At 68.8% G+C, this 15,974-nt stretch overlaps 3 protein-coding genes across 4 annotated transcripts; 1 reads left to right on the forward strand and 2 right to left on the reverse strand.

The window, feature by feature from the left end:
- Positions 1-1,823: 1,823 nt before the first annotated feature.
- LOC142087412 (sulfotransferase 2B1-like) lies at positions 1,824-13,129 on the reverse strand. The gene is made up of 7 exons (XM_075161665.1): positions 13,045-13,129; positions 4,083-4,266; positions 3,053-3,261; positions 2,778-2,904; positions 2,611-2,705; positions 2,361-2,541; positions 1,824-2,275 (listed from the first exon to the last, which is right to left on the reverse strand). Exons 2-7 carry the CDS (start codon positions 4,219-4,221, stop codon positions 2,160-2,162), a joined length of 867 nt encoding a protein of 288 aa, XP_075017766.1. The 5' UTR covers positions 4,222-4,266; positions 13,045-13,129; the 3' UTR covers positions 1,824-2,159.
- DPEP1 (dipeptidase 1) lies at positions 5,607-8,985 on the forward strand. Its single transcript, XM_075161668.1, has 10 exons — positions 5,607-5,725; positions 6,643-6,775; positions 6,971-7,103; positions 7,194-7,344; positions 7,467-7,536; positions 7,726-7,902; positions 7,983-8,067; positions 8,145-8,220; positions 8,401-8,536; positions 8,815-8,985. Exons 1-10 carry the CDS (start codon positions 5,607-5,609, stop codon positions 8,983-8,985), a joined length of 1,251 nt encoding a protein of 416 aa, XP_075017769.1.
- CHMP1A (charged multivesicular body protein 1A) lies at positions 10,216-15,814 on the reverse strand. 2 transcript variants are annotated; one of them, XM_075161666.1, is made up of 8 exons: positions 15,731-15,752; positions 15,571-15,590; positions 15,311-15,424; positions 14,988-15,065; positions 14,443-14,589; positions 13,766-13,894; positions 13,045-13,232; positions 10,216-12,251 (listed from the first exon to the last, which is right to left on the reverse strand). In XM_075161666.1, the coding sequence occupies exons 1-8, from the start codon at positions 15,735-15,737 to the stop codon at positions 12,230-12,232; spliced, it is 705 nt and encodes a 234-aa protein (XP_075017767.1). In that variant the 5' UTR covers positions 15,738-15,752; the 3' UTR covers positions 10,216-12,229. The 2 variants fall into 2 exon arrangements, with proteins under 2 accessions (XP_075017767.1, XP_075017768.1); XM_075161667.1 differs by lacking the exon at positions 15,311-15,424 and having other exon boundaries at positions 15,731-15,814.
- Between the last annotated feature and the right edge of the window lie 160 nt (positions 15,815-15,974).

Consider the following 15,974-nt stretch of genomic DNA (forward strand, 5'->3'; position numbering starts at 1 on the left):
TGCTGTGTGCCATGTGCCATGCGCTGTGTGCCATGTGCCACGCGCATTGCCATGTGCCACGTGCGTGTGCTGCGGGCCACATGCCATGTGCTGTGTGCTGGGTGCCATGCTGTGCCACGTGCCGTGTACCACGCACGGGCGCTGTGCTGCGCTGCTGCCATGTGCAGCACACCAGGTGCTGTGCGCTGTTTGCTGCGCCGAAAGCCAGGTGTGTTCACTGTGTGCCAACTGCCTCCTGCCACATGCTGCGTGACACTGTGCCACATGCCGTGTGTCATCCACCCTGTCCCATGTGCCGTGTGACACTGTGCCACATGCCGTGGGCCATGTGTCCTTCAGCCTGTGCCACGCGCTGTGTGTCGCCTTCCCAGTGCCAGCAGATGCTCCTGGGGAGGTGGCGTCCACCAGGGTGGGGGGTGACCCAAGGCCACCACGGGGACCGAAACTGGGGCCCAGGGCAGCTGTGGCAGGGCAGGGGCCACCGAGAGCCTGCCACGCGGGTGCCACCGAGCTGGACTCTGGGGCTGGGGATGCGGCCGCCACCTGGGTGCCGGCACAGGGGTGCCAGCCTGCCCCTGTCCGTGCAGCTGTGCCGCCTGGGAGCCGCTCGCCCGTCCGCCGGCACGGCCGTGCTGAACCACCGTGCCCCTCCGGCGCTGCCCGCTGCCGGCACTCCCGCACGCAGGCAGAGCGCGCTGCCCGCACCGCCCCGATCAACCTGCGTATTTATAGCTCCTGATTCATCTTCCTATAAAGCAGGATAATAGACGTCGCCATAGAAACCCGGCGCCTGACGAGCCTGCGGCAGCAGCCGGCCCTCGGCGCGGGCAGGGGTCTGCCCCAGCACCCCCATCCACAGGGCTGGCTGGGTGCCCCGCCGGAGGGTGCGGGGGGACCCGGTGGGGCTGGGGGTGCCCAGCATCACCCAGCCGGGCTGCACCCACCGGCGGTGCAGCTGGGCGGGGGAGCGGCGGCAGGGCTGGCAGGGCGCTGGTGCCACCGGGCCACATCCTGGCATCCCCAGGGAGGGTCTCGCCGCCTGCCCCCGGCTCAGCCGAGCCCTGGCGAGGGGCCTGCTCGCACCGGGGCTGAGCCCGAGCCCTCCCGGCCCCGGCACTGTGCCACCCTGACCCGGCAGGTGCCGGTTAATTAAGCCGGGGTTAATTATTGACAGTGCCTGCGCTTCCTAAGCGGCTTGATACGGCAATTCCTTGGAGCACGGCAGGACAGGGGCTGCGGGGCTGGGGGTGCTCGGCGTGCTGCCTGCCTGGGGCACCCCAGGGTGCTGGGGGGGTGGGCACAAGCCCCGGTGCAAACACCTCAGGTGGGGAGATGGCGGGGGGGGCATCCCGCCAGGCACTGCGGCCCCCCCAAAGCATCATGAGGGTGCACTGGGGCAGGGCGGGGGGCATTGGGTGCAGGGGGCATTGGGGGGTGCACTGGGGCAGGATGGGGGGCAGAGGGTATATCTGGAGGGGATTGCAGAGGTTGCACGGGGAGGGGACCCTGGGCTCGGGGGGGTCCCTGGGAGGACGTGTGGGGCCTGGCAGCCCCAGGTGCTGCTGAAGGAGCCACCTCTGTGCCACGGGCTCTGCCGACAAACACTGGCACCGTGCAGCCGTGCCGTGACTCACCACAGGGCCTGGCAGCCCGCCATGGCCCCCTGTGCTGCCCATCTGGCCATTGCCCCCCACCGCAGATAAGGTCCCCGGGGATGGGTCCCCACCCTGCTGCGGCTCCTGATAACGCTGGGTGCTTCCCGCCGCCGGCGCCACCGGCACGCCGCTTCCTGCCCCGCGCCCATGGGAACAGCTGCCTGGCTGGAAACAGCAATAAATATTTATTTCCACGGAGCAGGCTGGGCGAAAGGGGGGTCACGGCCACGCGCACCCGCCCCAGGGCAAGGAAGGCCACGGGGATGGCTGCAATGTGTGGCCGGAAAAGTCCCCCATCCCCGGGGGGGTGTCATGCAGCCAGTCCCCCCCCCTCCCCGCCAGACCCCCACCACCCTGGCCCCCGGGGCAATGCATGGGGCTGTATAAGTTATGGGGGGTGCTGGGGCTCCCCAAGCAGAGTGCCCCCCCACAGCAGGGCTCGGCAGTCGTGTTGTGCAGTGGCAAGGCCGAGCGCTGCCAGCCCCCCCCGACCCCCCCGGCCCCTCAGGCCATGGGCCAGGGCGCGGGCAGCTCCGAGTCGCCCATCTCCTCCTGGTAGAGGCGGTTGAAGAAGGCGTTTTGCAGGGGGGAGAAGTGGTTGCGCCAATCCCCCACCACGCCTGCGGGACAGAGGGGACGGGGCGGCAGGGAGGCTGCAGCCGGGGCCGGCGCCCCCCGTGTCCCCCCCACCCCGTCCCCCCTCACCTTTCCTCATGAAGCATCCCTGGCTGTGGTCCATGATCTCGGAGGGGATGAGGGAGTAGTTGGCCATGGCGTTGTCCCGCATGGCCATGAAGCTGCAGTGCTGCTCCAGGGCTCCCAGCGTCTCCGGTCCCAGCGGGCAGCCCAGGAAGGTGCTGAGCCGCTGCGCCGTGCTGCGCAGGTCCTGCGGCGGAGGGGACAGTCAGCCCCGGGCAGCCGGTGGGGACGGGGATGGGGACACGCCGGGGCTCACCTGGTGCACCTCCTCGTAGGTGACGTACAAGATGTCCAGGAGCTGCCGCTGGCCCAGCCAGCCCTTGACGTGGTCGAACCAGGAGCCATAGTGCACTGGGGGAGACAGGGGGGTGATGGGGGGCCCCATGGCTGAGTCCCGGGACCCCGGGACCCCCCAGCCCTTACCTGTGCCCTCGAGGAACCGTGTGAGGAAGGTGTCGAAGGAGCCGGGGTCAGGCAGGAACTTGGCCAGGCGGTGGAAGTGGTAGAAGGAGACAGCGACGTCCTTGGGGTTCCTGGCCATGTAGATCACCTGGGGGGGATGGCGTCAGCCCCATGGCGGGGGGGGATTCCGCTCCAGCCCGCTCAGAAAGTCCCCGGCAATCACCCCGGCTGCGGGAAGCCCCGTGGGCACGGGATGCCCCTGTGGGGACCCCTCAGACCATCCCGGCCCCCCTCACCTTGGCCTTGCTCTGCTGCAGGGCGGGGGCCAGGACGCGGGCGGGCAGGTGGGTGGTGATGAGCCGGGGGGCGGCCGTATCCCGCAGCGCATCCCTGAAGTAGATCTGCTCCAGCCAGGGCGCCCGCTCCCAGTTGGGGATGGTCTTGGCCGGCAGGACGTCCCCGCGGCTGAACAGCAGCGTCAGGATCTCCTGCATCCAGGTGGTGCCTGGGTAGGCGGGCGTCAGGGCAGCGCCAGCCCTGCGTGGGGCACCGCGCGGCACCGCGCGGCACAGTACGGCATGGCGTGGCACAGCGTGGTACAGCACAGCACTGTATGGCATGGCATGGCTCAGCACAGCGTGGCACAGTACCCCATGGCACAGCATGGCATGGCACAGCACGGTACAGCATGCATGCCATCATACGGCATGGCACAGGACCCCATGGCATGGTGCAGCATGGCATGTCATCGCATGGCACAGCATGGCGTGGCACAGATGGGCACAGCACGGCATTGAATGGCTCGGCACAGCATGGTTTGGCATGGCATGGCTCAGCACGGCATGGCTCGGCATGGCACAACATGGCACAGGGCAGCAGCTGGGCTGGCAGTGCCGTGTGGGACCCCTGCCCCAGAGCCCCCACCAGTCATACCAGTCTGGGGTTGGGGACAGGACGGGGCTGGGGCTGGGGAGGGTGTGGGGGTGGCTGCCCTTCACCTGCAGGGCAAGGGGTTTGGGGGGGGGTGGGAGCTGGCGACTGGGGCTGGGGGTTCCCTGCGCTGTGCCTGGAGGGGCCAGTGGCCGCGGGGCTGCGGGGGCCGGGGGGGCCCTGCCCGGGGAGGGGCTGGCCCCAAGCCCAGCCACCTCCCAGCCACGCAGGCAGCTCCCGGTTCAGCCATGGCACCTCCCATGCCCCCGTCCCGCTCCAGCCTGGGGGTCTCCAGCCCTGCCCCACTGACCCCCCACCCGCCTGCGTCCCCTCCCTGTCCCCCAGCCCTGCCGGGCCCCTCCTCGCCCCCCAGCCCCCCGCCCCGCCGGCCCTCACCCGATTTGGGGTAGGTGGCGATGACCACGTCGGTGGGGCGGAAGGGGAAGGTGGTGGCGAAGCCGAGGGACTCCTGGGTGTGGAGGTGGCCGGGCAGGGAGATGCCGGCGAAGGTCTCGGTCACCTCCATCCGCTCCATGGCCCCGCTGCTGCAGGGGACGCGCTGGCGACCGGCCTTAAATAGCTGCAAAAGAGGAAGCCGTCCCGACGGGCGGGAGGCCGGGCCCCCCCGGCGCATTCCTGACGGGGAGCCGGGGAGCCGGCTGCACTGGGGCCAGCGCCGGGAGAGCGCTGCCTGCGGGGCCGGGGGGCTGCGGGACGGCCCCGGGCTGGGGACACCCCCGGGACGGGACGGGGGTCCCGCAGGGCCAGACCCACCAGCGCAGCCAGGAGAGCCGGGGGCCGGGGCACCCTGCTCACCCGGCGGTGGGAAGGGTGCTGGGGAGCCTCGCCGGCCGCAGCAGCCCGCGGTGACCCCGGGGGTGCCAGCCCCACGCCGTGCCCCACGGCCGGGCTCCCCACGGCCGGCACCGTGCCAGAGGAAGGGATTCCCATCCTGGCACACCCCGGGATGAGGAGCGGGGCCGGCCGTCTCCACGTGGCTCCGTGCCGTTCCCAGCAGGCCCACGGTGCCTCTTGCCACGCATGACACCGCAGCCACCGCCGGCCCCGCGGCCACCACCAGCCCCCGCGCAGGAGCCAGCCGGGGTGCCCCCACCGCGGGCGCTGGGCTGCAGGACCGACGGGTGCCCCCGTCCCCCCCCCCCCGACGCTGCAGCAGGACCGCGGGGCGGGGGGAGCCCGGCACACATGGGGCACCGTCAGCAGCCCCACGCCAGGGCTGTGCCGCCCCGGCAGCTGCCCCCCGGCCCCTCCATGGCAGGACGGCCTCACCACAGAGCCGTGGGGTGCACCAGCACTCGGCCGCTTCCCAGCGCCCGACGCCATGTTGGGGGTGGCTCTGGGGTGGCCGGAGCCCGTCCCAGCCCCGATGCCAGCACGCAAGCCGGAAAACGTATTTCACAGCCATCGCAGGCGGCAGCTGCCCGAGCGTCCCAGGGCCGGGGTGAGCGAGGGACACGGGTGCTGGGCCCTGCCCATCGGCAGTGAGGGTGCTGGCGGGTGCCAGCGCTGGGCTGGGGGTGCCGGCGGGTGCCAGTGCTGGGGAGGCTGAGGCGGGGACGGGACCGGCACTTTCCCAGCAAAAAAATCTGGGCTGCATTAAAGGGGCTGGGAGCGTCACCGCAGCTATGCGGAGAGGCCCCGGCGCGGCCCTGCCACCCGGGGCCAGGCTGGGGGAGGCCGCCGCCGCGCCGCCCCGGTGCCCGCCATTCCCGGGTGCTGCCAGGGCCGGGGCGCGCGGAAGGCAGGGTGGGGTTATGGCTGCGGATCCTGGTTATTTATTTACGGCGGGAGGGGACGGACAGTGAGCCGGGGGCAGCCATCCCGGTGCGTGCGCTCAGCAGGCTCGCGGCGGCGCCAGGTTGCCCCGGCTCATCCCCCAGTGGCACCGAGCAGGCGAAGATGCCGGGCGGGACCGTGCTGGCGCTGGTGCTGGTGCTGCGCCTGCTCCTGCCCTGCACCGGGCAGCATCACCGGGAGGAGGCCGAGCGCATCATGACGACCACGCCGGTCATCGACGGGTGAGCAAAGGTTGCCTGGCTGCAGCGTGCCCGGCCGCCCCGGCGGGGCTGCAGCTCTCAGCACCCTGAGAAAAGCCCCGGCCAGAAAACCCCACCGGGGACGGCCCTGCCAGGGGATCCCCGTGCCGGGCACGCCGGGGCCGTGCAGCCGAGGGGATCCCCGGCGGTGCAGCCCCGCCAGGAGCTGGCAGGGTGCCGGGAAGTCAGGGGCCAGGCTGCCCCGGGGGAAGTCCCCGCTCAGGTCAAACGGGTCCCGCGGCGTCGTGTCCTAAGGGACGTCCCCAGTCTTGTGCCGGGACCCTCGGGAAGCTCAGGTCCTCCACAGGGTTCCCCTGCCGCACCAGCCCTGTGCCACGACAGCGGCGCTGCCCCTGGGAGCGGGCACGGGGCAGGGGGAGCCGGAGGATGTGGGGACCGTGACGCAGGAGGGGAGAAGTGGGAGCCGGCCCGTGCGCCTGGCCCCCAGCCCTTCCCCAGCGATACTGCTGGGTGCGGGACGCTGTGTGGCGGTGACATCCCCGTGGTGGTGACGTCCCCACAGCGGTGATGGTGACGTCCCTGCCAGAGGGATGCTGGGCTGGCTCCCCTGGGTGCGAGGGCTGAGTGGGGATGGTGGGTGGAGGGGTGCACAGAAGGTCCCCGGACTCCCCCCGGCTCCCCGCCGGCCGGCAAAGGGGGTCCCACGTGGGGCTGTCCCCTGGGAGTGACCTGTCCCCGGCTCCCAGCCGGAGCTGCTTGGGTGGCTCTTGGCAGAGGGCACAGAAGGACGGACAGATGGACCGGTGGGTGGGTGGATGGAACGATGGCCAGGTGAGTGGGGAACGGGTGGGCGGACAGACAGGAGATGGGCGGCCAGGAGGCTGGCTGGGCGGGCGGGCGGGCAGGCAGCCCCTCGCTCCCGCTCTCTCCCTGCCCAGGCACAACGACCTGCCCTGGCAGCTCCTCAAGAGGTTCAACAACCAGCTGGGGCTGCCGGAGGCCAACCTCACGCTGCTGAACGGCACCCACACCAACATCCCCAAACTGCGCAGCGGGCACGTGGGCGGGCAGGTGGGACGGCGAGGCAGGCGGGGGTACCGGGGTGGGCACTGGGGCGGGCACCGGGGCGGGCACCGGGGCGGGCAGGGAGCACCAGGGTGGGCAGGCGGCATCAGGGAGGGCACCGGGGTGGGTGGGCGCACCAGGGTGAGGGGCAGTGGGCATGGGGCCGGGCTCCCGGTGCTCACCGAGTGCCGTTGCGGGCAGTTCTGGTCGGCGTACGTGCCCTGCGACACGCAGAACAAGGACGCGGTGAAGCGCACGCTGGAGCAGATCGACGTGGTGCACCGCATGTGCGAGCTCTACCCCGAGACCTTCGCCTGCGTCGTCGACAGCGCCGGTGAGCGGGCGCGGGGCTGGGACGTGGGTGCCCCGGGGAACATGGGTGCCCCGGGGCCCACCCCGGTTGATGCCCCCCGCCCTCCCGCAGGCATCCAGCAGGCTTTCCAGAGCAAGAAGGTGGCCAGCCTCATCGGGGTGGAGGGCGGGCACTCCATCGACAGCAGCCTGGGCGTCCTGCGCACCTTCTACCGCCTGGGCGTCCGCTACATGACCCTCACCCACAGCTGCAACACCCCTTGGTAGCAGCCCCCGGCGGGGGGACGGGGAGGGGGGTGACAGGGCCAGCGTGGGGAGACGGGTCGTGCGGCCGAGCAGGGGCACGCGGCCGGGGGTCCGCCCTGATGCTGTCCCCACTCCGCAGGGCTGACAACTGGCTGGTGGACACTGGGGACGAGCCACCCCTGCACCACGGCCTCTCGCCCTTCGGGAAGGTGAGTGAGGACAGGGTCGGTGGCGGCGCCTAGGAGCAACAGCCGGGGCAGGGGGGACGTGGTACCTGCACCCACCAGCCCCACGCCGGGTTGTTAAGCCGGTGCACAGTGTCCCCGCATGCAAGGCTGCCACAGCCCCTCGCACACCCCTCGCCCGCCCTGTCCCCATCCCCGTCCCCGTCCCTGCAGACGGTGCTGGAGGAGATGAACCGCCTGGGCATGATCGTGGACCTGGCCCACGTCTCGATGGAGACGATGAAGGTCGTGCTGAGCCTCTCCAAAGCCCCCGTCATCTTCAGCCACTCGTCTGCCTACAGCCTCTGCCCGCACCGCCGCAACGTGCCCGATGACGTGCTGAGGATGGTGGTGAGCGCCGGGGCACGGCCGCGGGCAGGGAGGGGGGTCGGCCAGGGGGGCCGCGGGGCTCAGGGCCGCCTCTCCCCCAGGCATCCACGGGCAGCCTGGTGATGGTCAACTTCTACAACGCGTACGTGACGTGCGGGGACACGGCCACGCTGGCCGACGTCGCAGGTGAGGTGGGCACCTGGGCGGGCAAGGGGGGTGGCAGTGTCCCCCCCCGGCTCACCCCAGCCCCTCTGTGCCCATAGACCACATGGACCACGTGAAGAAGATGGCAGGCGCCCAGGCCGTCGGCTTTGGCGGGGACTACGACGGGGTCACAGGGTAAAGCGGGTGACAGGCACAGGACGGGTTGTGCCGGTGCGACGGGGCAGTGTGTCCCGGCCGTGGGGACTGGCTGTGGGGGGGGTCTCCCCCATGCCCTGCATGGGTGGCTGGGGGGTGCAGGGTGGGTGCTGCCGGGCTCAGCTGCCCGGCACAGCTGCGAGCTGCGGGGTGGCACAGGCTCCCCACCGGCCTGGAGGACGTCTCCACGTACCCCGCACTGGTGGCCGAGCTGCTGGCGAGGAACTGGACGGAGGCAGAGGTGAAGGCGGCCCTGGCCGAAAACCTGCTCCGCGTCTTCAAAAAGGTGGAGGAGGTGAGCGGGGCACAGGGAGCAGCGGGCACGGGGATGTACGGGGCATGGGGACATGTGGGGACACATGGGACAGCAGAGACAAGTGGGACATCAGGACATATGGCACTCGGGGATGTATGGGGACACGGGGTGGCACAGGGACACGCGGGGCAGGGGATGAATGGGGGCACGGGGACATGCAGGGCACGGGGCAGCACAGGGATGTGCAAGGTGGCGGGGCTGTGTGGGGCACGGGGGCTGCCTCTTGCTGCGGGTGCCCACCCTGTCCCCCATCGCAGGTGAAGAAGACCCTGCAAGGCATGGCTGCTCGTGAGACGCCCATCGCCTTCGAGGAGCTGGAGGGGACGTGCAGGACCCGCTATGGGTATGCCAACGGTGCCGGCACAGCCCGGCTCCCACCGGCAGCCCTGGCACTGGCGCTGGCCCTGCTCCACTCCCTGCTCTCCTAGCACCCAGCCCGGCAGGATGCCGGTGGCTGGCCCGGTGGCTGCCGGGCTGGGCCCAACCCTGCCGCCCCTTCCCGCCTGCGCGCCGGCTCCGCGAGCAAAATAAAGCCATGCTTCGAGCACCGCCGGCAGCATGTGCCCGTGCCGGGACCCTGCGGGTACAGCCAGCCCCAGCCCCGGCACGTCACCAGCGACGCTGGCATGCCACCGGCCACGCCGACACCCTGCTGGCCACCCTGGCTGCATGGCCCCAGCACCGGCGGGCCAGAGGCGTAGGGGCTCAGTGGGCGCCCAGCCCAGGCATCGGGAAGCTGTCACCACACCGGGAGTGACACATCGCTGCAACACACAGCCAGACCCTGTAGGGCTGCCTCCGCAGGATGCTTATATTAATCATTAGCTAATTAATTCGCTACTCAATTATCTTCTTAGCAATTTCCTCTCACATTTGGGAACAGCCTGTCTTCGGAGCGGAGGCGGCTTTGGACACCGGGAAAACAGGCAGGAGAAGGAGAGCCATCTTCCTGTGGCATTCGCAAATTGGCTGAGGCACAGAGCCCCGTCTGCCAGCCGGGCACGAGGAAGGGACGGGCACGGGGAAGGGACAGGCACGGGGAAGGGATGCGCCCGGTCCCCGCCAGCACAGCAACCACAGCGGGCCGCAGCCACCACCCCCGGTGGTGAGGCTGCTGCAGGGGTGGAAAGCACCGGGGCTCCCTCCGTGGGGTTATGAGCCAGGGATCTCCCCCCTGGGGAGCCCGGCCTCCTCCCCACGAGGGCTGGGGAAGGGTGCGGAGAAGAGCGCAGGGAGCTGGGCAGCCCGAAAACCACCCTGGGGCAAGGAGCTCGACTCAGCCGGCTGCCTCAGCCTCCCCGAGCCGGTGTCGGTGGCACCGCGGCCGCTCCTGCTCACCCCGGTTCCCCCCCGGCCCAGCTACACAAAGGGAGCCGGTCCCTGCCGGGGACTCGTCAGGGCCCCTTCCCCTCCAGCACCCCCGGAGGCGGTGACCCCGGCTCGGCAGGGGACTGCTTCCCTTCCCCTGGGCGAGAGGAGGCAGGGAGGCTGCGGGAGCAGGACCGACCCCTGCCTCCTCCCCACCTCAGCCCCACGGCAGCCCCTCGGCCCCGGGTCCTCTGTCCCGGGCAGGGGATGGGGCACGGCCATCACGCTGCGCCACAGGCAGAGGGGACCACAGACCCCTCGCCCGCCTGAACGCCCCCGACACACCACGATGGATGTTCAGGGATTGTTTATTTAAAATAGCAGAAGACGATCAACAGGGGGTTGGAGGAGAAGAAAAAGGCAAATGAGACAAGCTTTAAAAACCACACAAACGAAACCACAGAGAAACATCGCACTGAAGGAAGGAGCATTTCCAGGGGCAGGGGCTCCCTGGGCCGCAGGGCTCGTCCCAGCCCCCAGCCCCACATGGCACCTTCTCCTCCGCCACGGTCACCACCCCGCGCCCCCACCACAGCACGCATCGGGGAAGAAGGCTCCGTCGGTCACTAGACACACGCTGCCAAGGCCACTGAACTCAGAAGAAATAATCAAAACAGTGAAAAGTGTTTGCGTTGCAAGTGCTGGGGAGATGGCCCCTGGCCCGCAGCAAGTCCTGCCCCACGTCCGCACAGGCAGCCCGGGAGGTCAGCCCGCGCTGGGAGCGGGGGGAAGCTGCCTCCCCCTCTCCCCTTCCCCCCGCTCAGCACAGCCCAAAGCAGCAGCTCCGCATGCCTTAAAATTCCCTTTAAAAGTGGCGAATCAGAGCTGCCCCACTGCAGCGGGACCAGCTGCCCGCTCCTGGCCGCACATCGCACAGCTCGGCGCCGCCGGACCCGGCCGCTGCACGGCCCCCATTTACAGCCTGCGGCAGGAAGGTTAGAGTTCCTCCTCGTGAGAGCCAAAGGAAACTCCATTTCCTTCCCAGTGAGCTTCCCATCAACCCAGCAGCTCAGCAGTGCCCGGGAGTCGCAGCGGAGAAGGGGCACAGCACACTTCAGCCCTGGGGGAAGGCTCCGAGGGACAAGCAGCCACGTTTCCCCACGAGCAGTGGGAGGAGAGGGGAGGCTGCCGTGCCCTGGAAGCAGCCCCCACTCACCCAGCTCGGTACCACGCTCCGCAGGCAGCGGCACAGAGCAGATGCAGCAAAACGGGGAGAGCGGAGAGGAAACGGCAGCAGATATCCAGGGGACGAGCCACAGCCAGCGCAGGCAGGCATGCTCTCAGGATGGTTTAGCACTTACTGTCACACCCATCCGCTGGGGGACATGTGGGGACGAGGCTGTGGCCACCACAGCTACGAGCACAGGGGCGGAAGCTGCTGCGATCCGCTCCCAGCTGCTGGACACGGGGCAGGGACTGGATAACCACTTCCAGACCGCAGCAGCCGGAGATGGGGAACGCGTGGATTTACAGGCGCGCAGCCAGGGGCTTGCGCAGGGCAGGATGAGCGTTTCCAAGGTCACTTTGTGGTACAGAGCTCCAGGGAGGTTTGGCCCGGCAGGACAAGGAGCCAGCGATCGGCAAGGTGAAGTCTGCAAACCGGGCACCCAGCTATGGCTCGGGAAGGTCACTGCGAGGGAAGAGATGCCACGGCGTAACCTCCCCTTCCTGCAAGGCACTAACCTTCCCAGAAACACCACAGCCGGGAAAACAACCCTTCCCAAACCGCTGCGAGAGGAAGGCAGCCCCGTGGGGAACTCCCTGTTCCTTGTAAACAGCTCCTTGCTGCGGGCCCCGAGGAAAACACAGCCCGCAGCTCGGAGACCCCGTCTAAAACAGACAACAGAAGTGTGCTACGCACGGAGGAGGGCCAGGAGAGCAGCGCCCCAGAAGACACCGCAGCCCGCCTCCAGAAGGACTCATTCAGTGTTAAATCAGGAGCGGGACGCTGCGTCATGGGACGCTGCCAGAAACCAGCAGCAACCCTCAAATGAAAAACACCCTGAAATCAGAACCAGCGAAGCGTTCCTCAAGCCCAGAGAGAGGCCGTCTCCGCTCAGAAACCCCCTGCCGGGATCGCTGCCCGCTCTGGGAAAAGTCATCACCATCACACCCCAACAGAAGAGCCTAAACACCGGCAGGCAGGGCTGGGGACGTGCCGCTGGAGGAGGGGACGGCCGACTCCGCCTGGCCGCTGGGTCAGAGCAAGGACGTAGCAGAGGTGGGGAAGGAGTCCCGGGCCCCTCCACCCCACACGCCGAACCACCAGTGCGGGGCAGCAGTCCGTAGGGGCGACAGGGGACCTTAATTCCGCAAGGCAGCCAACCTGGAAGGGAGAGCACGAGAGGGAACCAACGTGAGAGCAGCAGGAAACGGCCGCGACTCAGGAGGACCCTTCAGCCAGCGCGTGCAGGGAACGTCTCTGCCCAGAAACCTCCCTCCCGCGGCAGAGGTGCAAGAAACCTGCCCCGCAGCACGCAGGCACGGCTGCCTGGGGGTAGCGTGCAGCGTCCGTCATTAACACAGGCGAGGTACTGCGGAGAAGGGGATCCTGGCTTCTCTTCTGGGTGCCTCGCCACGGCAGCCCGCCTGCCCCCTCTCCCAGGGCCGTCCCCAGCTCCCAGGGCAGCACGCCACAGCCTGGGGCTGTCCCCAGACGGACGCCAGTGGCGGCTGCGTGGGGAGCAGCAGGGAGGAACCGGGGAGAGGAAGCTCATCAGCTTCTCCTGGGGCAGTTCCAGGGAGACAGCCTGTTCCCGGAGCTGTTTGAAGGTCGGCACCAAGCGTTCCCAGAGCAGCAGCAGCTGCGTGAGGGCGAGCGCAGAGCAGGGGGAGACTGTTCTGCACCGAGTCGATGAAAGCTCGCCGCCGAGAAGCTCGCTGCCAGAAGCCACCCCCAGGCCCAAAGTGGTCCCACAGCCCTGACCGGCCACCTCGCCGGCCTGCGCAGGGTACCTCGGGACTGCCGGGCTCCGGCCTGCCTGAGCATGAGAGAGGGGGCTCAGCACCCACTCGGCCTGCCGGGATGGGCTAACTCATTCCCTTCCTGCTGGTGAGGGATCCCTGGGAAGGACTGGAACTGCCTCGACACAAGGCAAAGGACCCAGGAGAGAACAAACCTCCGCGACAGCTGGTCTTCCTGGGTGCGGACCGAGCTCTCCCCCACTGCCGAAGCCCCCTCGGGGAGCTGGTTGAGCTGGTCCATGATCTCCAGGCCGTTCTCCTCCGCGATCTGGACGATGAGGCTGTCCACCTGCTCCTGCGGCGTGGTCAGCGTGGTGGCGGAGCTCATGGAGTCCTCCATGACCTGCGACAGAGACAGCCCGTCACCCTGCCCCGCAGGCAAAGCCACTCGGCCCAGCCCGGCTTCCTCCCCCAAAGAACCGCCTGCAGATCCCACGTCGCCACCGGCCCCCTCAGCCTGACAGCAGGGCTACAGCCGCGGGGCACAAGGTCCGGTTCTGCCACAGACTCCCTCGGAGTAACGGCTAGCTACAGACACAGGGACAGCCACCCTCCCTCTTCTCCCCGTTCGCTGCGTTCGCCTCTTTGCACGGCAAACTCCTTCCCCATCAGGCAGCAGAGACGCGTCTTCCCCAACATCTCTCATATCCCCCAAACGCAGAGAACGTGTGAACAGCTCGGGGGTTTCCTACATCGGAGGCTGGAGTCCCCGAGGGGAACAGAGCGCTGCTGCGGAAGCCCGAGTTACAGCTGGGACCCGGCTCTCTCCCGGGAGGCAGCGCGTTACGGTTCACAGATCCCACACGAGACAAGCCCACCCTCCCGAACCCAGCAGCTCCCAGCCCTCCAGACGCCTCAGAGGCCACCAGCACTTACTGACGTATGAACATCCAAGTTCTGAACCTGCTGCTCAAATTTATCCATCACCGCAGACACCTTCTGCAGGTCCATGGAGCTCAGAGCCTTGTCCAAGGCCTTGGTCACCTGCGCCATGTTTTTCGTCACCTGCAAGAAGAGATGGCTTCACGGATGCTCCCCAAAAGCAAGGTACATCACTGCTGAGAGTAAAACCCAGGCCAGCGAGAGAGAAGCCAGCATTTCCGACGCTCGTAGCAGGGCTACGAGGCAGGACCCTGCTCACCAGATGCTGCAGCCGGCTCTCTGCAGGTTGAGCCTGGCCGCGGGTTTCTCCAGCCACTGCAGTCACCGAAGACCCCGGGCCGTGCTCCCGGCAGGACGGGTCCCAGCCCACCACCCTCATACACGCTGTGAGGCAGGAGGCTCCAGGCACGAGCCTCTCCCTCTGCGCAGCCACGGGTTAAGGATTTAATCCGAGCCCGCAGTGAGGCCGCCTCGCTGCGAGGCCTTCCCAGACAGGCTCTTCGCTGCACCAGAGCAAGGGGCTCCGAGCTAACTATGAAGCTTGGCGGGATCCCTTCTGGGGACAGGGAAGTCCGAGGTGGTTCAAGGCAGCGAGAGGGGACGAGCCAAGGTTTGCTCTCTGCAGGGCACAGCGCGGTCTCAAAGCCCCACGCCCACACGGAGGCTCTTACCCCCTTCATCGTCACTGCTGTCTGGACCTTGGAGGCCACCGCATCCACCCGGGAAGACATGCGGAGCCAGTTAAGCCCCTCGTTCTTCTTGCGGATGGCATTCTCTGCGTAGACACGAGCGCACTCCACATTCTTCTGCTGAAGGGCCTGGAAGGGCAAATGGCAACCGTTTGCACAGAGGATCCACCGCAGGTTTACACGCAAGCGCGCTCCGTTTCTGTCCGACAGGTTTCCAGCAGGAAACAGCTCTCCCGTCACCCTCAAAACGCCGAGCGGGCCCTTGAACGGGAATTACATCCCCCTCAGCGTTGCAGGGATGCGTCACATCCACCCGGCAGATTCGAGAGCTGAGGGTGGGACTCAAAACTTTTGGAGGCTGAGCCGGCGCACGCAGCGAGGTCTGGGGAGGGGAACCTGCCCCTTTCCCCAGTCCCTTGGTGGAACGCACTCGGCAAGGCACGGCAGGATCCACAGCCGCCCAGCACAGTGCCGGGGCTGGCAGCGCCAGCCCAGCAGCTCCACGCGCTGTGTGAGCTCCCACCCACCTTTTTGACTTTGGCTTGCTCGGCCTTAGAGTCTTTCTCTGCTTTTTTGGCGAGCTTCTCCAGTTGCTTCGCTGTGAACTGCGGAGAAAGCAACGGGTTAGGGCCAGGATATGGCGGCGCAGAACCAGGGAGCCGGGGTGAGCGGAGTCCCCGCTGCCTCCCGCACCCAGCAACGCCGGCCACGGCTGCCCCGACCCTCTGGCCGCGGTGGAGGGGGAGCCGGACCTCCCCGAGGACCGGAGGCTCCCAGAGCACCCGGGAACTCCCATTTTCCCCGCTTCCGAAAAGGGGAGGGCCGGGAACGGCAGCCCCGGAGGACAAACCCGGATAAAGGGCTCCCTCTTCCCGCAGCCACCAGCATCGGCGGGGCTCCCGCGGCACCCCCGGACACCCCCGCGCCTGCTGGAAGGCAGATCTCCGCAGGCCGGGGCCTCCTTCTGCAGGAGGAGAAACCCCGGACGAGGCGTGAGTCAGCGGGCGGAACGGTCCCCAGGTCCCTCCCGGAGAGGTGGACGCCGTCGCCAGCCCTCCGGGACCGGCGATACGTGACGGAGAGGAGGCGGAGGGCCCGCCGCGCCCTCACCTTCAGCTGGAAGAGCGTGTCTGGAAGGGAAGGAGAGCACAGCCTCAGGGACGGCGCACCGCGGACAATGCCGGGACCGGAGGCCGGGGACCGGGCCCCCGGCCCCGCCCCCGCAAAGCCCGGTGCGGCGGAGTCCCCTTTACCGCCTGCCCGCCCTTACCGTCCATCCTGCCCCGCCGCCGCTTCCGGGTTCTACCGCCGCCGCTTCCGGGGTGCGCGCGCCGCCGATTCTCGCGAGAGCGCCGCCTGGCGGGGAGGTCACGTGGGTGGGTCGGGTGCGACGTCCGAGGGGGCGGGGTCACACATGCGGAGGGCGGGGCCGCACGCACGAGGGCGAGATCACACCCTGGGGGCGGGGCCACACTGGGGAGGGGGCACGCGGGGCGGGGGCGGGGCCACACGGA

The sequence above is a fragment of the Calonectris borealis genome, chromosome 12 (assembly GCF_964195595.1).
Source record: "Calonectris borealis chromosome 12, bCalBor7.hap1.2, whole genome shotgun sequence".
NCBI lineage: Eukaryota > Metazoa > Chordata > Aves > Procellariiformes > Procellariidae > Calonectris > Calonectris borealis.

What these genes read in the sequence shown, in the direction of transcription:
- LOC142087412 (XM_075161665.1), bottom strand. Translation starts at nt 4,221, where the DNA reads ATGGAGCGGATGGAGGTGACCGAGACCTTCGCCGGCATCTCCCTGCCC. An exon ending in CGCCACCTACCCCAAATCGG is followed by an intron (nt 3,262 to 4,082) that starts GTGAGGGCCGGC and finishes CCGCCTACCCAG; the next exon opens with GCACCACCTGGATGCAGGAG. An exon ending in ACGGTTCCTCGAGGGCACAG is followed by an intron (nt 2,706 to 2,777) that starts GTAAGGGCTGGG and finishes TGTCTCCCCCAG; the next exon opens with TGCACTATGGCTCCTGGTTC.
- DPEP1 (XM_075161668.1), top strand. Translation starts at nt 5,607, where the DNA reads ATGCCGGGCGGGACCGTGCTGGCGCTGGTGCTGGTGCTGCGCCTGCTC. An exon ending in GCGGGCACGTGGGCGGGCAG is followed by an intron (nt 6,776 to 6,970) that starts GTGGGACGGCGA and finishes CGTTGCGGGCAG; the next exon opens with TTCTGGTCGGCGTACGTGCC. An exon ending in TCTTCAAAAAGGTGGAGGAG is followed by an intron (nt 8,537 to 8,814) that starts GTGAGCGGGGCA and finishes CCCCCATCGCAG; the next exon opens with GTGAAGAAGACCCTGCAAGG.
- CHMP1A (XM_075161666.1), bottom strand. An exon ending in AGAGGGAGCCCTTTATCCGG is followed by an intron (nt 15,066 to 15,310) that starts GTTTGTCCTCCG and finishes CTTTCTCCGCAG; the next exon opens with TTCACAGCGAAGCAACTGGA. An exon ending in ACTTGGATGTTCATACGTCA is followed by an intron (nt 13,233 to 13,765) that starts GTAAGTGCTGGT and finishes TCTCTGTCGCAG; the next exon opens with GTCATGGAGGACTCCATGAG.